This window comes from Bos mutus, chromosome 2 (assembly GCF_027580195.1).
Source record: "Bos mutus isolate GX-2022 chromosome 2, NWIPB_WYAK_1.1, whole genome shotgun sequence".
Taxonomy (NCBI): domain Eukaryota; kingdom Metazoa; phylum Chordata; class Mammalia; order Artiodactyla; family Bovidae; genus Bos; species Bos mutus.
This window is the reverse complement of record NC_091618.1, coordinates 105,514,560-105,539,187: the sequence shown is the minus strand read 5'-3', so window position 1 is coordinate 105,539,187 and position 24,628 is coordinate 105,514,560. Positions and strand designations below refer to the sequence as shown.

The 24,628-nt window shown below is 38.5% G+C and overlaps 1 protein-coding gene across 2 annotated transcripts in view; it reads left to right on the top strand.

The window, feature by feature from the left end:
* TTC21B (tetratricopeptide repeat domain 21B) overlaps window positions 1-23,634 on the top strand; it is a 100,560-nt gene extending 76,926 nt beyond the window's left edge. The window contains exons 26-30 of one of the 2 annotated variants that reach the window (XR_011461508.1): window positions 13,595-13,819; window positions 17,591-17,711; window positions 20,519-20,791; window positions 21,619-21,686; window positions 23,083-23,154. Coding sequence is in view for 1 of the 2 variants with exons in the window: in XM_005893457.2 (XP_005893519.2) it covers window positions 13,595-13,819; window positions 17,591-17,711; window positions 21,619-21,686; window positions 23,083-23,160 (492 nt within the window). In the remaining variant the exon portion in view is untranslated. Of the gene's footprint in view, window positions 1-13,594; window positions 13,820-17,590; window positions 17,712-20,518; window positions 20,792-21,618; window positions 21,687-23,082 lie in introns of both variants that reach the window. The other variant, XM_005893457.2, reaches the window with a different exon arrangement.
* The last annotated feature ends 994 nt before the right edge of the window (window positions 23,635-24,628 follow it).

Genomic DNA, 24,628 nt, shown 5'->3' with positions numbered 1-24,628 from the left:
CTAGAAAAGGAAGAAATGAAGAACCCCAGGGTTAGTAGAAGGAAAGAAATCTTAAAAATTAGGGCAGAAATAAATGCAAAAGAAACAAAAGAGACCACAGCAAAAATCAACAAAGCCAAAAGCTGGTTCTTTGAAAGGATAAATAAAATTGACAAACCATTAGCCAGACTCATCAAGAAACAAAGGGAGAAAAATCAAATCAATAAAATTAGAAATGAAAATGGAGAGATCACAACAGACAACACACAAATACAAAGGATCATAAGAGACTACTATCAACAATTATATGCCAATAAAATGGCCAACGTGGAAGAAATGGACAAATTCTTAGAAAAGTACAACTCTCTTGCTTTTTTGATGATCCAGCCAATGTTGGCAATTTGATCTCTGGTTCCTCTGCCTTTTCTAAAACAAGCTTGAACATCTGGAAGTTCATGGTTCATATACTATTAAAGCCTGGTTTGGAGAATTTTGAGCATTACTTTACTAGCGTGTGAGATGCGTGCAATTGTGTGGTAGTTTGAGCATTTTTTGGCATTGCCTTTCTTTGGGATTGGAATGAAAACTGACCTTCTCCAGTCCTGTGGCCACTGCTGAGTTTTCCAAATTTGCTAGCATATTGAGTGCAGCACTTTCACAGCATCATCTTTTAGGGTTTGAAATAGCTCTACTGGAATTCCATCACCTCCACTCACTTTGTTCGTAGTGATGCTTTCTAAGGCCCACTTGACTTCACATTGAGGATGTCTGGCTCTAGGTGAGTGATCACACCATCGTGAGTATCTGGGTCATGAAGATCTTTTTTATATAGTTCTTCTGTGTATTCTTGCCATCTCTTCTTAATATCTTCTGCTTCTGTTAGGTCCATACCATTTCTGTCCTTTATTGTGCTCATCTTTGTATGAAAAGTTCCCTTGGAATCTCTAATTTTCTTGAAGAGATCTCTAGTCTTTCCCATTTTATTGTTTTCCACTATTTCTTTGCATTGATCACTGAAGAAAGGCTTTCTTATCTCTCCTTGCTATTCTTTGGAACTCTGTATTCAAATGTGTTGTTATACTCTGTATTCAAATGTGTTGTTATATTTATTTCTATTACAATGGTGAGTTCTAGAGAAGGCAAATTCTGCAGGAGGGCCAAAATTAATTCCCAAGGGAATGGTTTTATCATCTATGTTATAGGTATAGCCTAGGTTAACCTACTAAGTGAAAATAAATACCTGAGTGCCTTGATATCTCCTTTTCACTTATGTGAACCTGAAATTTTTCCAGCTCTAAGGACTAAATGAGATCAGTACTGACAACTTGTAATTCAGTCATGCAAATAATACTACTATTCTTTAGCAAGACTGTTATCACCCCCTGCAGCAGTAATAATAATATTTAACAATAATGAATTTTATTGTTAGATCAAAGACTCTCTTTTCACCCCATTCAAATCCACCACCCTTGCTACCCTCTGGGCCATCTATTTTCCCTTCTCTCATACAGTGCTCTACTCTCCAGTTACTTGTTATTAAGGAAAGAATCCTAGGTACCCATTCCATCAATGGGGTTCCCTGGTGTCTCAGTGGTAAATAATCCACTTGCCAATGCAAGTGGATGGGTTTGATCCCTGGTTCAGGAAGACGCCCTGGAGAAGGAAATGGCAACCCACTCCCATATTCTTGCCTGGGAAACCTCATGGACAGAGGAGCCTAGTGGGCTATAGTCCATGGGGTCACAAAGAGTCGTACATGACTTAGTGACTAAACAACAGCTCCATCGACAGTTGGTCATAGCTAGTTCTAAGTATACACTAGTTATGTTCTTCCACCATGAAAGACTAGTAATTTGGGGCCTCTCAGAGGATATACAGAATTTTGCTATATTTTCTTCTGGTTCAAAGATCACAGTGACAACAATAAACCAAAACAACAATAAACCAAAACCCTTTGCTGACCCCTTCCCCTGCCTCTCAGGACCCTGGAGGGCTTTGGAACACCTACAGCTCCTGTTGGTACTTGGGTGCAGGTATCCTTGGTGGCACTTGACCACCACCCTCAGTCCTCCTGGGAACAAAACAGCAAGGCAGCAGCTACACAGTTCCACCCTCACGCCGAGCTTCTGCTGGCATTCAAAGAGTGTTCTCAGGGGTTGTGCTCAGTAGAATTGACTGTGCGGGAGCAGATGGATGACAGCAGCTGATCCAGAAATAGGACTGTCCTATATCTAAGACAATCTGTAAGAACATGATGAAGCACCATTTCAAGTAAGGTGTCATAGCTACCGAATGTTGTGAAGTAACGTTCTGCCGTGTAAGGTGGTTTTGAACTGTGAGGCTTAAGAGAGAACCCTGAAAGCACTAAGTGACATCACAGGTGTTTCCTAGAAAGACTGTGCCAGTTTTTTTGTTTTGGTGAGACTGCCCCATGTTTTGTCATTCTAAATGTGTGATTAGTAATATTCTGTCCTCAGATCTGCTTGCTGAGCACACTGTCCAAAGACTGATGTATGAATTGAAGTTTCATAAGTGAATTTTATCTTGGCATTTTTCCCTTTTAACTCATAGGCTCTATATATTAAATATAATGAATATTCATTGAGTATCCAGTGGGTGCTAAGCATAGACTCACAAAGAGAAGCCACATATAGTTCCTGTCTTCAAGTTTCTCATAACCTACCAAAGAAGAGACAAGCGTACTGACTGTAATGTAAAGCAAAATCTGTTACATTCTGTTCTAAAGTTGCAAATAAAAGTGCTGTAGGGGACAGTATAAGGAGAGCTGAGAGACCTTTTCTGTGGAGGAAGTTATGATATAAGAAAAACCAGGATAAACTGCATTTTCACAGGCAGAGATGGAAGAAGTATATTCTAAGTTAAGGGGAAAATGTGAACAAAGGCAGGGAGGCCGTGAAGCATAGGGTATATCCGCAGCCCTGTGTGGCATTCAGATTGATTGAAAAACAGGGATGTGTCAGGAAGACATGAGGGGAAAGAGTGGAAGATGCATTAAACCCAAGCTGAAATGGTCCACTTCCTTTCTTTCCCTCATCTTGAACTATAAAGGTACATCATTTATAACAGAGCTATAGCACCTTTTGTGCTATAAAGTTGTTGCACTTTCGAGTGACAGAGAGAGAGAAGGTGGTACAGATATCCTGAGAGAGAACATCTTAGGATGTCTCCACCAGAAAAGGTATCATGGGTCCAGTGCAGGGGTTGGAATGCAGGTGTGCAGTATTAAAAACCATTCTTCAGTTCACTCAGGAGTGATCAAGCTGTGAGGAATTGATTAATTCTAATTAAACTCAAGGTATGTAAATTTTAAATCAGGGAGCTCACTTTAAATGTATAGTGTTGGATATTTTTAGTATGTGAATAGATCTGGGCATTTTTTCAGGACCCCTCTCTTTGTGAGCTATCCTAGGATTTGACAGACAAATACATATTAAGTCTTTATTTATTATACTTTCCTACCTAGCCCACCTGGGATAAGGGTACAGTTCAGTAATTAATAATATCCCACATGTCTTCAAAATCCTTACCAAATTGGTTATATTTGGCATTCAAATAAAACCCTTTCTGTCACTCCTTAATTAGAACAAATTACACATTGGAACTTTAACAGAGTGTCTGAAGAACTATGGAGGTTCATAACATTGTACAGGAGGTGGTAACCAAAACCATCCCCAAGAAAAAGAAATGCAACAAGGCAAAATGGTTGCCTGAGGAGGCCTTATAAATAGCTGAGAAAAGAAGAGGTAAAAAAGGCAAAGGAGACAGGAAAATATGCACCCATCTGAATGCAGAGTTCCAAAGAATAGCAGGGAGAGATAAAAGAGTGTTCTTAAGTGAACAATGCAGAGAAATAGAGGAAAACAATAGAATGGGAAAGACTAGAGACCTCTTCAAAAAGATTAGTCATACCAAGGGAACATTTCATGCAAAGATGGGCACAATAAAGAATAGAAATGGTAAGGACCTAACAGAAGCAGAAGACATTAAGAAGAGCTGGCAGGAATACACAGAAGAATTGTACAGAAAAAGGTCTTAATGACCAAATTAAGGTCATTAAGATAACCACGATTGTGTGGTTACTCACCTAGAGCCAGACATCCCTAGAGTGTGAAGCTAAGTGGGCCTTAGGAAGCATTACTGTGAACAAAGTTAGTGAAGGTGAAGGAATTCCAGCAGAGCTGTTTAAAATCCTGAAAGACAATGCTGTTAAAGTGCTGCATCAATATACCATCTATTTGGAAAACTCAGCAGTGGCCGTGGTACTGGAAAAGGTCTGTTTTCATTTCAATCCCAAAGAATATTCAAACTACCACAGTTGCACTCATTTCACACGCTAGCAAGGTAATGCTCAAAAACCTTCAAGCTAGGCTTCAACAGTACATGAACTGAGAACTTCCAGATATACAAGCTGGATTTAGAAAAGGCAGAGGAACCAGAGATCAAATTGCCAGCATCCGCTGGATCATAGAAAAAGAGAATTCCAGAAATTCTCATTTGACTTCATTTGCTTCATGAAGTCAAATGCTTCATTTGACTATGTTAAAGCCTTTGACTGTGCAGATCACAACAGACTGTGGAAAATTCTTAAAGAGATAGAAATACCACACTACTTTACCTGCCTCCTGAGAATCCTGTATACAAGACACAAGCAGCACATGGAACCAGACGTGGAACAACGGACTGGTTCAAAATTGAGAAAGGAGTGCACCAAGGCTGTATATTGTCACCCTGTTTATTCAACTTATATGTAGAGTACATCATGTGAAATACTGGGGTGGATGAAGCACAAGCTAGAATCAAGATTGCCTGGAGAAACAATCTCAGATATGCAGATGACACCACCCTCATGGCAGAAAGTGAAGAGGAACTAAAGAGCCTCTTGATGAAGGTGAAAGAGGACAGTGGCTTAAAAAAAAACCTAGCTTAAAACTCAACGTGCAGAAAACTAACATCATGACATCTGGTCCCACTTTATGGCAAATAGAAGGGGAAACAATGGAAACGGTGACAGAGTTTATTTTCTTGGGCTCCAAAATCGCTGTGAACCGTGACTGCAGTCATGAAATTAAGATGCTTGCTCTGGAAGAAAAGCTACGACAAACCTAAACAGTGTATTAAAAAGCAGAGACATCACTTTGCTGACAAAGGTCTGTATAATCAAAGCTATGGTTTTTCCAGTGGTCATGTACAGATGTGAGAATTAGACCATAAAGAAGGCTGAGCACCAAAGAATTGATGCTTTCAAACTGTGCGACTTATGAAGACTCTCTGAGAGTTCCTTGAAGAGCATGGAGATCAAACCAGTCAATCCTAAAGGAAATCAACCCTGAATATTCATTGGAAGGACTGATGCTAAAACTGAAATTCCAGTGTTTTAGAGTCAACCATGTCCAGGAAGAATAGAGAGTCCAAGACAGAATATACCCAAGAAGGAACAAACACACCAAGGCACATGATAATCAAACTGATAAAGATTAAAGACAAAGATAAATTATTAAAAGCAACAAGTGAAAAAAGACAAATAACATCCAAAGAAAAACCCATAAGGTTATCAGCCAGTTACTCAATTGACACCCAGCATAGGAGCACCTCAATATGTAAGCCGAATACTAACACAGGGAGAAATTGACAGTAACACAATAATAGTGGAGGACTTTAATACCCCACTTTTACCAATGGACAGATCATCCAAAAAGAATATCGATAAGGAAACACAGGCCTTAAAATGATACTTTTCACAAGTTGGACTTAACTGATATTTATAGAGCATTCTATCCAAAAGCAGCAGACTACACATTTTTCTCAAGTGTATGCAGAACATTCTCCAGGATTGAGCACATATTGGGCTATAACGCGAGCCTTGGTAAATTTAAGAAAATCAAAATCATAACAAACATCTTTTCTGATCACAATGCTATGAGATTAGAAATAAACTACAATTAAAAAAAAACTCTTAAGAAACACAAAGAGGTGGTGGATAAACAATATGCTACTAAACAACCACTGGATCACTGGAGAAATCAGAGGAAATGAAAAAAAAAAAAAAAAACGAGACAAGTGAAAATGAAAGGACAGTGGTCCAAAACTTAAGGGATGCAGCAAAGCAGTTGTAAGAGGGAAGTTTATACCAATACAGTCTTAACCTCAAACAAGAAAAATCTCAAGTAAACAACCTAACCTTTCGCCTAAAACAACTAGAGAAAGAAGAAACACAAAACCTAAAGTTAATAAAAGGAGGGAAATCATAAAGATGAGAGCAGAAATAAATGAAATAGAAAAACAACAATTTCAAAATACAATTAAACTAAAAGCTGGTTCTTTGGAAAGATAAACAAGATTGATAAACCTTTAGCCAGACTCATCAAGAAAAACAGGAAGAGGACTCAAATCAGTAAAATTAGAAATGAAAAAGGAGAAGTTACAGTTGACTCCACAGAAATACCAAGAATCATAAGAGACTACTGTGAATAACTGTATGCCAACAAAATGGATAACCGGGAAGAAATGGACAAATTCTTAGAAAGGTAGTCTCCCTAGACTGAACCAGGAAGAAATAGAAAATGTGAACAAACCAATCACCAGCCCTGAAATTGACACTGTGCTTAAAAACCTCCCAACAAACAAAAATCCAGGACCTGACAGCTTCACAGGTGAATTTAGAGAAGAGTTGACACCTATGCTTCTGAACTGTTCCAAAAAGTCTCAGAGGAAAACTTCCCAACTCATTTTATGAAGCCACCATCACCCTGTTAGCAAAACCAAAGATACCACAATAAAAGAAAATTACAAGCCAGTATCACTGATGGACATAGATGTAGAAATTCTCAACAAAATACTAGCAGTCCATATCCAACAATACATTAAAAGATCATACACCATGATAAGTAGGATTCATCCCAGGGATGCAAGGATTTTTCAATATCTGCAAATCAATCAGTGTGGTACACTATATCATCAAATTGAAGAATAAAAACCATATGATCATCTCAATAGATGCAGAAAAGGCTTTTGACAAAGTTCAGCACCCATTTATGATAAAAATACTCTCCATAAAGTGGGCGTAGAGGGTACATACATCAACATTAAGAAGGCCATATATGACAAACCTACAGCCAGCATCATACTCAGTGATGAAAAGCTGAAAGCATTCCAAGATCAGGACAAGACATGGATGTCCCCTCTCACCACTTTTTAAAAAATTAATTAGCTTATTTTAATTGGAGGATAATTAATTTACAATATTGTGATGTTTTTTTGCCATACATCAACATGAATCAGCCACGGGTGCACATGTGTCCCCCCGATCCTGAACCCCCCCTCCCACCCCCCTCCCCACCCCATCCCTCTGGGTTGTCCCAGAGCACTGACTTTGAGTACCCTCCTTCATGCATCTAACTTGCACTGGTCATCTATTTTACATACAGTAATATACATGTCTTAGTGCTGTTCTCGAAAATCATCCCACCCTCGCCTTCTCCCACATAGTCCAAAAGTCTGTTCTTTACATCTCTCTTTTGCTGTCTTGCATATAGAATCATCATTACCATCTTTCTAAATTCCATATGTATGTGTTAATATACTGTATTGATGTTTCTCTTTTTGACCTACTTCACTCTGTATAATGGGTCCAGTTTCATCCACCTCACTGGAACTGACTCAAATGCACTCTTTTTATAGCTGAGTAATACTCCATTGTGTATATGTACCACAACTTGCTTATCCATTCATCTGCCAATGGACATCTAGGTTGCTTCCATGTCTTAGCTATTGTAAACAGTGCTGCAGTGAATATTGGGGTACGTGTGTCTCTTTCAATTCTGGTTTCCTCATGTGTACGCCCAGCAGTGGGATTGCTGGGTCGTATGGCAGTTCTATTTCCAGTTTTTTTAAGGAATCTCTACACTGTTCTCCATAGTGGCTGTGAAAAGTGAAGTGAAAGTGAAAGTCGCTCAGTCATGTCCAACTCTGTGACCCCATGGACAGTGCATGGAATTCTCCAGGCCAGAATAATGGAGGGGTAACCTTTCCCTTCTTCAGAGGATCTTCCCAACCCAGGGAGCAAACCCAAGTCTCCCACACTGCAGGCAGATTCTTTACCAGCTGAGCCACAAGGGAAGCCCAAGAATACTGGAGTGGGTAGCCTATCCCTTCTCCAGTGGATCTTCCTGACCCAGTAATCGAACCCAAGTCTCCTGCATTGCAGGCAGATTCTTTACCAACTGAGCTATCAAGGAAGTCCATACCAGCTTGCATTCCCACCAACAGTGTAAGAGGGTTCCCTTTTCTCCACACCCTCTCCATTATTTATTGTTTGTAGACTTTTTGATGGCAGTCATTCTGACTGGCATGAGATGATGCCTCATTGTGGTTTTGATTTGCATTTCTCTAATAATGAGTAATGTTGAGCATCTTTTCATGTGTTTATTAGCCATCTGTATGTCTTGTTTGGAGAAATGTCTGTTTAGTTCTTTGGCCCACTTTTTGATTTGGGTTGATTCATTTTTCTGGTATTGAGCTGCATCACCATTTTTATTCAACATAGTTTTGGAAGTTCTAACCACAGCAATCAGAGAAGAAAAAGAAGTAAAGGTAATCCAGATTGGAAAAGAAGAAGTTAAACTGTCACTATTTGCAGATGACATGATACTATACATAGAAGACCCTAAAGATGCTACTAGAAAACAACTAGAACTCATCAATGAATTTGGTAAAGTTGCAGGTTACAAAATTAATACACAGAAATCTGTTGCATTTCTACACACTAACAATGAAAGAGCAGAAAGAGAAATTCAAGAAGCAATTCCATTTACCATTAGATCAAAAAGAATAAAATATCTAGAAATAAGCCTACCTAAGGAGACAAAGGATGAGATGGTTGGATGGCATCACCAACTCAATGGACATGGGTTTGGGTAGACTCCAGCAGTTGGTGATAGACAGGGTGGCCTGCCGTGCTGCGGTTCATGGGGTCACAGAGTTGAATATGACTAAGCGACTGAACTGATGATGAAGGAGACAAAAGACCTGTACTCTAAAAACTAGAAGATGCTGATGAAATAAATCAAAAAAGACATAAACAGATGGAAAGATATACCATGTTCATGGATTAGAAGAATCAGATCAGTTGGTCAGTCTTGTCCGACTCTTTGCGACCCATGAATCGCAGCACGCCAGGCCTTCCTGTCCATCACCGATTCCCGGAGTTCACTGAGACTCACGTCCATCAAGTCAGTGATGCCATCCAGCCATCTCATCCTCTGTCGTCCCCTTCTCCTCTTGCACCCAGTCCCTCCCAGCATCAGAGTCTTTTCCAATGAGTCAGCTCTTCACATCAGGTGGCCAAAGTACTGGAGTTTCAGCTTTAGCATCATTCCTTCCAAAGAAATCCCAGGGCTAATCTCCTTCAGAATGGACTGGTTGGATCTCCTTGCAGTCCAAGGGACTCTCAGGAGTCTTCTCCAACACCACAGTTCAAAAGCTTCAATTCTTCAGTGCTCAGCCTTCTTCACAGTCCAACTCTCACATCCATACATGAACACAGGAAAAACCACAGCCTTGACTAGACGAACCTTTGTTGACAAAGTAATGTCTCTGGTTTTGAATATGCTATTTAGGTTGGTCATAACTTTCCTTCCAAGGAGTAAGCGTCTTTTAATTTCATGGCTGCAGTCACCATCTGCAGTGATTTTGGAGCCCAGAAACATAAAGTCTGACACTGTTTCCCCATCTCTTCCCCATGAAGTGATGGGACCAGGTGTCATGATCTTCATTTTCTGAATGTTGAGCTATAAGCCAACTTTTTCACTCTCCACTTTCACTTTCATCAAGAGGCCTTTCAGTTCTTCTTCACTTTCTGCCATAAGGGTGGTGTCATCTGCATATCTGAGGTTATTGATATTTCTCCTGGCAATCTTGATTCCAGCTGTGCTTCCTCCAGCCCAGCATTTCTCATGATGTACTCTGCATATAAGTTAAATAAGCAGGGTGACAATATACAGCCTTGACGTACTCCTTTTCCTATTTGGAACCAGTCTGTTGTTCCACGTCCAGGTTTAACTGTTGCTTCTTGACCTGCATACAGATTTCTCAAGAGGCAGATCAGGTGGTCTGGTATTCCCATCTCTTTCAGAATTTTCCACAGTTTATTTTGATCCACACAGTCAAAGGCTTTGGAATAGTCAATAAGCAGAAATAGATGTTTTTCTGGGACTCTTTTGCTTTTTCCATGATCCAGTGGATGTTGGCAATTTGATCTCTGGTTCCTCTGCCTTTTCTAAAACCAGCTTGAATATCAGGAAGTTCACGGTTCACATATTGCTGAAGCCTGGCTTGGAGAATTTTGAGCATTACTTTACTAGCGTGTGAGATGAGTGCAATTGTGTGGTAGTTTGAGCATTCTTTGGCATTGCCTTTCTTTGGGATTGGAATGAAAACTGACCTTTTCCAGTCCTGTGGCCACTGCTGAGTTTTCCAAATGTGCTGGCATATTGAGTGCAGCACTTTCACAGCATCATCTTTCAGGATTTGGAATAGCTTAACTGGAATTCTATCACCTCCACTAGCAATATTGTCAAAATGACTATGCTACCCAAGGGAATCAACAGAGTCAGTGCAAACCCTATCAAATTACCAATGCTATTTTTCACAGAAATAGAACAAAAAAGTCGCAAAATTTGTATGCAGACACAAAAGACCCCAAATATTCAAAGCAATCTTGAGAAAGAATAAAGCTAGAGGAATCAGGCATCCTGACTTCAGACTATAATACAAAGCTACAGTCATCAAAACAGTATGGTACTGGCACAAAAATAGAAGTATAGATCAATGGAACAGCATACCAAAAAACAGAAATAAGCCTGTGCACCTGTAGTTAATTAACCTGTAACAAAGGAGGCAAAACTACACAATGTCAGAAAGATAGTCTTTTCCACAAACGGTGCTAGGAAAACTGGACAGCCACATGTAAAAACAAATGAACTTAGATTATTCCTTAACTCCATACACAAAAATAAGTCAAAATGGATTAAAGACCTAAATGTTGGACTGGACATTTTAAATCTATTAGAGGAAAACATAGGCAGAATACTCTCTGACATAAATCACAGCAATTTTCTTTTTCAGTCCATCCCCCAGAATAATGGAAGTAAAAGAAAAAATAAGTGGGACCTACTTGAAAGCTTTTGCGTAACAAAGGAAACACTAAAGAAAATGAAGACAGCCCACAGATTGGGAGAAAATATTTGCAAATGATGTGACTGATGAGGGATTAGTCTCAAATTTATAAACAGCTTATGACACTTAATAGCATCAAAGCAAACAACCCAAAGAATGGGCCAAAGACTTGAATAGCCATTTCTCTAAAGAGTATATACAGTTGGCCAATAGGCACATGAAAAGATGTTCAACATTGTTAGTTATTAGAGAAATGCAAATCAAAACTACAGTGAGATATCACCTCACACTGGTCAGAATGGCTGTCATCAAAAAATTCGCAAATGCTGGAGAGCGTGTGGAGAGAAGGGAACCCTCCTGCACTGTTGGTGGGAATGTAAATTGGTACACCCACTATGGAGAACATTATGGAGGTTCCTTAAAAAACTAAAAACAGCTACTATGTGACCCTGCAATCCTATTCCTGAGCATATATCTAGAGAAAAACATGGCCCAAAAAGATACACGCACCCCAGTGTTTTTTGCAGCACTGTTTACAATAGCCAGGACATGGAAACAACCTAAATATCCATTGAGAGAAGACCGGATAAAGATGTGGTACGTATATGCAATGGAATATTACTCAGCAGTTAAAAAGAATGAAATAAGGCCATTTACAACAACATGGATGGACCTAGAGAGTGTTGTACTGAGTACAGTAAATCAGACAGAAAAGAAGAATCATATGACGTCCATTATATCTGGAATCTAAAAAGTAATGATACATGATCTTACCAAACAGAGACTCACAGATTAGAAATGAACTCATGGTTGCAGGAGGGGGAAATGATAGTTAAGGACTTTGGGAAGGTCATGTACACTCTGCTATATTTAAAATGGATAACCAACAAAAGCCTATTGTATAGCTCATGGAACTCTGCTCAATGTTATGTGCCAGCCTGGATGGGAAAGGGGTTTGGGGAAGAATGTACTTAATTGCTCAGTCGTGTCTGACTCTTTGCAACCCCATGGACTGAAGCCTGCCAGGCTTCTCTGTCCATGGGGATTTTCCAGGCCAGAAAATTAGAGTAGGTTGCCATGCCTTCCTCCAGGGGATGTTCCAAACCCAGGGATCAAACCCAGGTCTCCCACATTGGAGGCAGATTCTTTACCATCAGAGCTACCAGGAAAGCCCAAGAATACTGGAGTGGGTAGCCTATCCCTTCTCCAGGAGATCTTCCTAACCCAGGAATTAAACCAGTGTCTCCTGCGTTACAGGTGGATTCTTTAGCAGCTGAGCTATGGATATATGTATATGTATGGCTAAGTCCCTTCACTGTTCACCTAAAACTATCACAACATTGTTAGTCGGCTATACCCAATACAAAATGTTTGTGGTGTTAAAAAATAATAATAATGAATTTTTTTTTAAGTTAAAGGGAAAAAAAAAGAACTGGCGAATTTGTGCACACACATACAAAAAAAAATCATCATAATCCCTCTGCTGAAATTTAAGAAGCACTTTAGCTTTATCAGATACATACTCATTATTGCTTTGGTATGTTAATTTTCTGAATAGATGGCAAGTGCTGGAATTCTCCAGGCAAGAGCACTGGAGTGGATTGCCATTTCCTTCTCCAGGTGATCTTCCCAACCCAGGGACTGAACCCGGGTCTTCTGCACTGCAGGCAGATTCTTTACCAACTGAGCCACTAGGGAAGCCCCTCTCCATTTTATACCAGTTTTTATTAGCTTGTTGATTTCACAGAGTGACATTTTCTAACTTTGAACTCTGTCTTTAAAAAGATAACATCTCTCTTATAGTCACTATTAAGGATCTGCAGAGTCCAAATCTAAAGGCATCTTTTAAGGCATGAGTTTATTTCATATAATTTCCAAGTGATTAATTCATTGCATGCCTTAATAACATTTCACTGGTCACACTTTATTGGAAGAAAAGGCTTTTGAATAAAATGAAAAGGGATAGGGAAAGGAGGAACAGAAGTCAGTCTAGATAAGGAATATCATTTGCAGGTATGTCATTCTGTTGGTTATCTGATTTACAGGTGAAATAACTAAGGAACCAGAATGATACATGTGCAATTAGGACTACATTCAGATAGAATTTTATTTTTTTTCTATTTCAAAACCAAAACAGTCAATCCCATTAAAGATCAAGTTGTCCTTATTGCCTGGAATTGTGTGGTTATGGCACTTGCCTTCTTGCTGAATTCCCTTGACCAGATGGTTCTTCCTGGCAGCTTGAGGTTAGTTGATGTGCTAAATACTGACCATATCACAGGATTTAAGTGAAGCCAGAGACAGAATCCACAGGCCAGTCCGTATATTATGTGGCACTTGCTACTTTCCATGTGTTTCCCTTTGAAACATGAGACATTTTATGTTTGTGTATCCGGGGGTCTAAATGTCTTTTTTCTTACAGAAGGATCATGTTCCAGCACTTTTGGGAATGGCAACAGCTCATATGATCTTGAAACAAACTCCCCGGGCCCGAAATCAGCTGAAGCGGATTGCAAAAATGAACTGGAATCCTATTGATGCTGAGGACTTTGAGAGGAGTTGGCTGCTGCTTGCTGATATTTATATTCAGTCAGCAAAATACGACATGGCTGAGGAACTGATAAAACGGTGCCTGCGGCATAACAGGGTAGGTGCTGTACTGTGCTTCAGTTCACTTCAGTCCAGTCGCTCAGTCGTGTCCGACTCTTTGCTGCTACCCCATGAATCGTAGCACGCCAGCTGTGTTCAACTCTTTGTGACCCTATGGACTATAGCCTGCCAGGCTCCTCTGTCCATGGGGATCTCCACACAAGAATACTGGAGTGGGTTACCATGCCCTTCTCCAGGGGATCTTCCCAACCCAGGGATCGAACCCAGGTCTCCTGCATTGTAGGCAGATTCTTTACTGTCTGAGCCACCAGGGAAGCCCAAGAATACTAGAGTGGGTAGCCTGTCCCTTCTCCAGGGGATCTTCCCGACCCAGAAATCGAACCAGTCTCCTGCATTGCAGGCAAATTTTTTACCAGTTGAGCTACCAGGGAAGCCCATGGGGTGGGAGACTGAGGAGGAAAGAATGATTGTTAGCCTTGGTTGTATAAACATTCTATAATAGGCTTCAGAGTGTATTGGTCCATTTCTAGGGATTTCTCTGTTTTTGGAAATTAAATGTTTATTTCTACCACAATCAGGATATAAACATTAATAATAAAAAAAGCTATTTGCCCTTGAAAATAAAATAAAGATGTATGCAGTTTCAAGTTTCAGCTGTGGTTTGCCCTACTTATCAAAAGTGTTTTGGAATGTCAAGCATTTGCCTGTGATTATCCATCTCATCCCAGAACTAATGAAAATTGCAGAAGAACATTAATTGCAGACGCCTGTCCCTCCTATTAAATACTCCTGATGAATTTACTGCAGCTGCATGTTGTTTTCACATTATTAGAATACACTCTGCATAATATATTTTATGGGAGGGAGTCTTTTCAGCATTTAATTTGATTTAATAAAATGTCCTTATCATGAGGTATAAAATTGAAAATCTTCACGTCCTTAGAATTTAAGGCTCTTTACTAACAGTGCATTTTGGTGTTTAATAGCCCCCAAAAGGATGTCTTTTTATGACCTTTGTAAAGTTAAGAATCTTCCTATTTACTGAGAAATAATTGTGCTCAACTTAGAAACTTAAGGGTATTTATCTTTATGGATTCTTATCAGTTACTTCAAAATCTTAATCACAGTAAATCTATGTTTTATTCTCTTTGAGCCAATTAGAATTCAAAATGGATCATTTGTTTTTTAAAGAGAAGTCATGATCACCTAATATTATTAAGTTACTTTTTTAGGGACTTGAAAACTGAAAGATTTAAGACATTTATCAACTTATGGTTTGTACAGGTGATTTAATTTACATTGGCCTTAAGAAAACACGATACTTATTAATAGACTTTAAAAAATCTAAAGTGCCAAATAACTGACCTCTGTAAGTAAGATTTCATGGGAATTAAGATTTTGATAGATAGAATTTCAATTTGCCAGAACTCAGACAGCAGTACATTGCATGGTTGAACATGATGGCTGGTTTAGAGGTTAAACATGATGGTTATTTAGGCATGTTCATATGGGAAGCATGAGATTCAGGAACTGGAGCTTAGAAACTTTGAATTATGTAATTTAAAAATGGAGATCATCCAGATCTGGGGCAGGAAATGTACAAGATGCAACTAGACCATCCTGTCATACCAGATGGCAAGGAAACTATCAGAGATTATTGGAGTCATGTCAGGGACTCAAGAGCCAACTTGAGGACACTCCCACAAGCCAAAGTTGACACACTTCAGGCATCAATAATGACTGCATTGAATAACACACCAAATATGTTTAAATCCATGAGTTTACAAAGATATAAAAAAGAAAAGGAAAAAAACCTAATTGGTCACCATTGAAATATGCTAATAAAATGTTATTTCTAAAGCTGGCAAGTAAAGGGAAAGAATTAAGTATCTCTCCTGCCTTTTCTGTGTGAATAATACTGCTGGGAAATGAAATGATGGAAAAGGAGATGTTTCTCATTATAGATGTTGTCCAGATAATGAAGAAATGAGGAAAGAATGATAGAATGTCACTATTTTCCAACCATTATGAATTAATGAATGGGTATAACATCACAAGACATTATGTGCCTCCTGAATGAAGAACACACTATCTGACAGTCAGACTGGGGGTGAGACAAGTGAAACACTCAACTCTGGGTCCAAACTTTAAAGGGACACTTAATGTAATTATCTTAAGTGATCCTGCTCTAACAAAGTATCCGAGACTGGGTGGCTTATAAACAACACAAGTTTCTTCTCAGAGTTTTGTTAATTGATGCTGGAGTCTACAACCAGGGTGCCAGCATGATTGGGTTCTGGTGATGGCCCACTTGCCTGTTGCAGACTGCTGAGTTCTCATTGTGTCCTCACAGGGCAGAAAAGAGAGTAGGAGAGCTCTCTGGGCTCCCTTTTATAAGGGCACCAATTCCATTCAGGAGGGCTCCACCCAAATGACCCTTCCCAAAGCCTCACTTCCTAATACCATCACATTGGATGTTAGGATTTCAGCATATAAATTTAGGGGGACATAAACACTCTGTACATCACAGTAATCAAGATGAATGATATTTAATTCAATTTTTTTTAAATAAAAAAAAAAGTATCAAAATGTGAAACAGGATCTTACAGTGCTGTGCTGAGCTGTATTGAAGCCTTAAGCAAAAGGGTAAATGTGTATGTACCCTGATTACATGTTTATATTTTTTAATGGTTAATAGTTTTCATGAAAATATTAGTGGTGTATCTTCTTGAATTAAAGGAAAGTAAAATTCCACTAAATAGAAAAATAACATATAAAAATAACAAACAACATATGAGTTTTAATACACCTACTTTTCTGTTTTTCAAATTTTTTTAAATTAACATTCTGGGAAAAAATAGCAATTATACATGTACCTAAAAGCATGTACACAGCATTGTGCATTTTTGCTTTTTCCTGAGGAGCAGTGTGGCTTGGCAGAGCAGCGATCTATGAAGTAAGTAGCTTCATCTCTTTCCCTCAAATCAAAATCAGATCCAAACCTCTAGATCTAATACAATTTCCAGGAAATATCAATGACATAGGAATGTATTATATAACTACCACAAGGATGCACTCAGCTAAATCTGGGCTGTGAGAAACTCTAGGATAAACATTCATATTTTTCCTACATTTAATTGCAAGGAAAGAGAGAGAGAGGAAACCTCTAGATCAAAAGGAAGCTTAGGGACATTTCAAATCACAGTGTGTGGGCCTTATTTAGTTCCTCATCCTGACAAGCAAACAAAAAAATTATGTTAAGGCTATTTGAAATTTGAATAGTGACTATATATTTGGTAATGTCAAAGAGTTGTTATATTTTAGGCATGATAATTTGTGATTATGATTAAAGAAAGTCCTTATTTTAAAGAGTATACTAAAATATTTATGAATGCAATGTTATAGTATCTGAGGACTTTTTATCTGACAATACAGAGGGACAAATATGGGATAGAAGTGAGACAGTATTAGGCGTTAATTGTTAAAGAAACAGATTCATGGGGTCCACGATACTGTTATTTCTATATCTGTTAAAATTATTTGTAATAAAAAGTGTTAAGTATATGTATAAAACATGTCCTTGCCTCTCACCCAAAAATCCTGATTCTGTAGGTTTGGGATAGGGGCTTGGCATCAGAATCTTTTTAAGTCCCATAAATGATGTGATTGCATAGCCAAGATTGAAAACCATTGTTTTATGGGCCATTTAAATAAGTTAATATGATTGACCTCTATAGTCATAAGCACTCCATAAAATCTTAGTGATGTCAAGCTTAATCTATTGATAACGTCTTGTATTTATTTTTAGTCATGCTGCAAAGCTTATGAATATATGGGCTACATTATGGAAAAAGAGCAAGCATACATGGATGCTGCCTTAAACTATGAGATAGCATGGAAACATGGCAACCAGACAAACCCAGCAGTAGGTGAGTTTAACATTTGAACACTAGGTTTTCACCGGAAACGTGGATTTTATGTGTAAACCTTCATTTAAATAAATTTGATTTTCTTGTTAAGGACAAGATATACATTAACAGCCAACATCCTTTGGCATTCCTGAGAAATAAATTTTACATTCCTAATAGATTATTAGCTACTAACTTATTAGGTATAGTTTGCTGAGATTCAAACTCGACCTCAGTGGCTTTAGAGGACATCTAATCTAATTCTGCCCCTTTGTCTCCCTTCACCCTGTAATTGAAAAATGTAATACTGTGGGAGAAAGTGTTCATTGTGAAAGAAGTGAGAAAAACATTGCATTAAATCAAGTTCTGCTGGTTGCTTTGCTGCAGAACTTCTCAAAGACTCTAAGCCCTAATATGCATTGTGGTGGATATCACGTAGAGAACGTGTTTCCCACGATAAGTTGACTACAGAACTTTTTTTTTCCCCTGAGCATCTGGAAACATCATCCTGTCCCAGTGGTAGACTTGGTTTGAGGAAGGCTAGTCGCCAAGGTCCCTAACAGATGGGCGGCACCTGGAATATACTTAGTGACCACTGACAGCCACGTTGTGAGGGAGCTCACCCCCAGGCTTCTCTTTGTGTGGAGCTGAGATCAGCTTCATTGACACTGCCCTGTCTGTTCTCTGGAGCAACCCGCAGAGCTCTTCCCCGCTTATACATAAGGGCCCTCAATTGCAAACTCTCTCATGTCTCTCCTCAGTTTCTCTCCAGACTGTTCTCAGGTGCTTTTTCATTCTTCCTAAGACTTGCTTTCAAGTCTTTCGCCCTCCTTGCTGTCTCCTGGAAACTCTCAAATAGCATTTCCCAAACTTGCTTTGGAATACTGGGTGAGATACTGATAGTTACTTCTTTAAAAAAGAGAGTTGGAAAAAAAAAAAAAGAGAGTTGACTGTGAAGAGATTAGATTTCATGGCCAAATAAGTTTGGAAAAGGCCATATTTGGCTATGTCCCTCCTGATCTGTTTTACTAGAAATGAAAAAATTGTTAAGTGTGATTTACGAACGAATTGTATGTATAATGAAGCTTTTTTTTAATGAGGCATTGAGTAGTTGATAATTCAACTCAAGATGACATCTGTCTTTTTAGCATCTGTGTCACGGTAATGACTCAGATTTAATCTACAGTCAGATAGGTCATCTTTAAACTTACTGCTGTCAGTTCAGGACTTCCCCTACTTTTTCTCGGGTCTGTTACTTTACTAGACTTGTTCAGAGCACAGAAACTAATTTGTAGACAGTATTTTTCCTTCTCAGGTTTTGTTCATGTTGCAAATAAAGTCAGCTTGTAATATGAAAATTCCTTAAAATCTTTAAAATATATGTAATTCCGATGCTTTATTCCCCAGAAGGAATGCAGTTAGAAGTGTAGTTATTTAAATATTCTGTTCCTTCAAAGACCAGCAAATAGAGTCCAGGTCACTCGTTCTTTCATTGTGTTCTCTTTGAACTTTATAGGTGATTTTATCAGCTCCTCTGACCTCTCTTTAAAATCATTTCTCTGTAAAGACATTTCTCTGAGGCTCTCAATTAATTCTTACAGTTTCTTTTTTAAGATTATCATTGCATCCAATACTCCCAGCCTTTCTGGCCAAGTTCGTGATGCATTTTTTTTTCATTTGTCAGGAAATCCTAAAAATCATAGTTGTGTTCTTTGCATAGAATTCAAGCCTGAGCACTGTCACTGTAAAAGACACCAAGGAGCCGAGATCCACTGCGAGGAGAACACAGTCGTGTTTCTCTCTTCACAGTCGTTCCCAGGTTATGTGACAGTCACTAGGCTGTTTACACTGTGTTTTTGTTTTCTTGCTTTCACGAGCTCAGGCTCTCTCCCCCCATTTTTTTTTTTTTTCCTGATTATACAAAGAGTTGAATTCTTAGAAGCCTGACAGGTGTAATGAAACTGGTACACATGTTCTTTGCCATGTGTAGCTCTTCATTTCCTCTCTAAAGTTTTTTTTGAAGGAAATGGTCTATCAAGTTTGTTTCATCATGACAACTTTGTGCTTCTAATTTAGTGTTTACACGGTTAAAAAAACAAAACATTATTATTTGTGTGGTACTCTGAAATTTTTTAAAGCATTTCACAAGTATTTAATTTGATCTTTAAATTTACATTAAGAGTTAGCAGGGTTATCTTCCCCATTTTTGGATGCAGAAACTTGAAATTGACAGCTACCGGTGACTTGCCTAAGGGCTCAAAGCTAGTCAGGAAGCCGGAAACCGAAAGTTATGTCCAGGTTTTTTTGTCTCTAGTTTCCATATTTGGCATGACATCTTTAAGTTGTTTTCCTTTTTAAATGTCACAAACTATTTATTATTCTGTTTTATAATTCCTTTCTAATGATATCAAGTTTACCTCTCTGATACTGTTTTCATCTTGGACATTTCTCATTGTGTGTGTGTTTGTGTGTGTGAATTGAATACTATGAATTTTAGATAATTTCTGTTCCTTCCTTCTTGCTACCATGATTGCATTAAGCCAATAATTCTTCTAAAACATTGTTTTGAAATTCTAAAAATTTTCTTCAGGGGTCCTTTGATTAAAGTCCAAGGGCAGCATTCAAATGTCCTTTTCATATTTTTAAGTGGTAAAGCAAAATATATTATTAGTTACATATTATTTACATTCTGTTATATCTTATTTATTGAATCTACTTTTTCATCTCCTTATTTGCTTACTACTAAAGAAACTAAGATGAAATTGGCATTCTTATTATAGAACAACAGTTATTTAAGAATGTATTAAAACTTTCTTCCAAAATGTCAGTATTTGGACTTCCCTGGTGGTCCAACTGTTTAAGAATCTGCCTGCCAATGCAGAGGACACAGGTTCAACCCCTGGTCTGGGAACATTCCACATGCTGTGGGGCAGCTAAGCCCGTGCGCCACAACTTCTGAGCCCACGCACCTAGAACCTTACTCCACAGCAAGAGAAACCACCGCAGTGAGAAGCCCACACACCACAACTAAAGAGCAGCCCCTGCTCATCACACCTAGAGAAAGCCCACCCACTGCAGTTACTGGAGAAAGCGCGTGCACAGTAAGACCCAATACAGCCAAAAATAAATAAAGATTTTAAATAAATACTGCTTGCAGTGTGCCATTTCACTATCACATGTGGCTGACGTGGCCGTCTAATGACTAACCCTCTGCCTTCTGAGTCACCCCGCTGCTGCACTGCCCTCTGCTCCCCCTGCACTCCAGGCCCATTTGGCTACTGTGTCTCCCTCTACCACTGGCCTCTCCATGTGCAGTTCTCTTTGCCGAACGGAATTCTTTCTTCCCACCCCCTTGGCCTACATTATGCCTCTTCCTTCAGGTTTCACACATTGCCTGACACCCACCCCAGATCTCTTATTACAGTGCTGTTGGCCTGTGCCATTATTTCATAGCATTTATCTCAGTTTTGAAATCATCCATGTACTTCCGTAATTACTTAAATAACATACGCTCTTTCCTAACAGAATGTAAACCTCAGGAACCAGTTTGCCTGATGTGTTAAGTACATCAGTACTGTGTAAAGGAATAGCCGTGTTATCACTTACTGCTCTGTGATCAGTTTTTACTGTAATCTGAAACAAATGGGACTTTTCTTTAAGTTGCAAAACCATATTTGTGGTATGGCCGGCCATCTTCTAGCCCAGCTGTGGCCCCTTGTTCCAACTCCATTTTCTTTGGTACCTGTTCTCCTTTGTATCACTCCACCTTCCGTTATCTTATCGTTTCTATCATGGTACAGTCATCACCCTGCACTAAGAGTTCTCTAATATTAGCATAAACAAAGGAGGAAGCCAAGAAAGGTAATACTAACAGTGTGCTCTATAAATAAATAATACTATATCATTGCTGGGGGTTTTGTCTTTACAGGATACAAACTGGCATTTAATTACTTAAAAGCAAAAAGATATGTGGATGCAATTGACATATGTCACCAGGTAACACTTAAATTTATATTTCTTAAAATTTTTCAGATGTGCTATTTCCTACTTTTGTTTAATATCAAGTTGTACATGAATAGAGATAGAGGATGTACTGTTTTGGTTCAATGCCTCGTCGGATACATCTGGAAGAAATTACCGGTTTTCAAAGTTTAGAAAATAAAGTTTACTTAAATCAAAAACATGTTTTTAATTAGGCCTCAAATAAGGTTTGCCAATTTAAAGGAGGAGGCTAGACAAGAAGCATGTTAAACAAACTTAATCCTTAAGTCAGAAAATATCCGAAGATTTTTATAGATTCTCCAGGTCATTGTTCTGAATAGAAGTTCTTATGTTTGTGTCCAAGTCTGGTTATTAGAGGATTCAGATTTATAAATTAAAGAGGTATTTTTGTCATTTAGAAGCCATTCAGTTACACTTCTGTAATTGGTTTCTCGACTTCCCTGATGGCTCAGACAGTAAAGACTATGCCTGCAATGCAGGAGAACAGAGTTCGATCCCTGAGTTGGGAAGACTGCTGGAGAAGGGAATGATTACCGACTCCAATTTTATTGCTTGGACAACTCTATGGACAGAGGAACCTAGCAGGCTATAGTCTATGGGGTTGCAAAGCAGCAAACATGATTGAGCGACTGGTTTCTGACTAAATGATCCCTTGCTAAATGACAAACTTTTGAGTTGCAGTTTTAGAATTTGCAATTTCTTTATAAATACATTGTCCCATTGATATTCATACAAGGCATTGTACTAAATATCATTGGGAGCTCCAAGAAAAGCACCTTAGCAGAGAATTATGTAGTGTACCTTATCCCAGATAACTGTGTCAGCATCATTATAGTGAATACTTGGCTCCAGTGATTGCTGTTGATTACTGAGTCTCTATGTAAGGCAACATTTCACATTAAGGTTAAGGTTATATATTAATTTGTGGAGTTTTGATTTTTCTTCCTTTATGACTACCACCCTACTCTTCAACTCAGTAGACCTGGAAATTTGTATGTTTCAAAATCATTCCAGTACACAAATGTGTACTCCTGGGTAAAAATATCTCTAAGGATTTGTTAAATATCATGCATAAATAGCTAAATTTTAAAAATTATCTTAAATCATTGATCATAATTGTTTTATATAACTGATCTAATAAGGAAATAATTATATTTGTTTTATTTTCCACATGTAGTGGTACATTTTTACCATTTTCATCTAATTACTGTTAATAGAAATGTCACCATGTCATATCTCAGATATCACCTTTAAAAAGTGTTGTTGTATTTGCAATATTATTATAATGTAATCTCAACTGTAATGCCATTGCTAGTAAGTTTTGTGGCTCCCCAGTTCTTGATAATGAATTATAAGTTAAGTTTTTGTTTTATTTTGTTTGTTTTGGCAGGTTCTTGAAGCACATCCAACTTACCCCAAAATCAGAAAGGATATACTTGATAAAGCTCGCACATCTTTAAGACCTTGAAAATTATTTTAACTTTTCAAAGCAAGAAATGGAAAGAATATGAGTTCTTCCAGTACAAAATAGGTTAAGCTAATACTTTGTATTAGAAAGCATACTTTCTCCAGCAGAGGCTGCTGTTGCATATAAAGAGAAACACTGTGTTAAATGGATGTCTTCTGATGGAGAAAGTGAATGAGCTGGTTTATTTAATTGACTCTCTTGATTAGGTGCAGATTTGGTGTTTCTGTGATAAAGATTATAACCCATTTCTATAAAGAATATTTTGTTAAAATCTAGATAGGTAAGTACCCTGTATCTTTTCTAAGGGATATTGTTTCAGGAAATATGTTTAAAATACTATTGGTCTCTGTTAAACATTTTTGTGAAATTCTCTGTTATTTCAAAGGTTTGAGTAAGTTTCCATGTAAATATTTATAAAAAAGAAAACATTTTTAATAAACGTTTTATGAAATTTATGAACTCAAAACACATGGTGAGTTTTGCAAATTCAGGGTAAACTACCCATGTTAACACATAGTATTACAGAAACTGACTTTCTTAGAAGAATATTTTGGAAAAGTATAAAGAGCGTTTGTGAGTTTCCCTTCTTTGTTGAATTGATTCTTCCTGCTTTTAATGCCAATGAGATTCTTTTAAGAAATAACCAGTACCGGAAATTAAATAGGTAGACCTTTATAACAATATTTAACCTTAGCCCAAAGACAAGGTCTTTTGGTGTAACTTTAGACACTGTGACACCTGATAGAGAATATTTTCGGTCAGCAGGGACTCACAAAGCACACCATGTAAAAAGCAACCACATACCCCGCTATCCCTAGCATTCCTGCCCCCAACCTGAGAGAGTTACTTACTCTTTACACTGAATTGAACTTAGCCTTCCCAGATGGCACTAGTGGTAAAGAACCTGCCTGCCAGTGCAGGAGACTCAAGAGATGCGGGTTCGATCTCTGGGTCGGGAAGATACCCTGGACAAGGGAATGGCAACCCACTCCAGTATTCTAGCCTAGAGAAGCCCATGGACAGAGGAGCCTGGTGGGCTACAGTCCAATAGGGTCACACAACTGAGCATCTGAGCACAGCTGCTGCTGCTGCTAAGTTGCTTCAGTAGTGTCCGACTCTTTGCGACCCCATAGACGGCAGCCCACCAGGCTCTGCTGTCCCTGGGGTTCTCCAGGCAAGAACACTGGAGTGGGTTGCCATTTCCTTCTCCAATACATGAAAGTGAAAAGTGAAAGTGAAGTTGCTCAGTCGCGACCCCATGGACTGCAGCCCACCAAATCCTCTGTCCACGGGATTTTCCAGGCAAGAGTACTGGAGTGGGGTGCCATTGCCTTCTCCGCTGAGCACAGCAGCACACCATAAACCTGATCTTCATAAACTCAATTCTTAGCATCATTCTTAGTGTATCTACATCTACATCTTGGTTTTAAAAATAAAATAAACACAGTCTTCCATTTTAACTGCATTT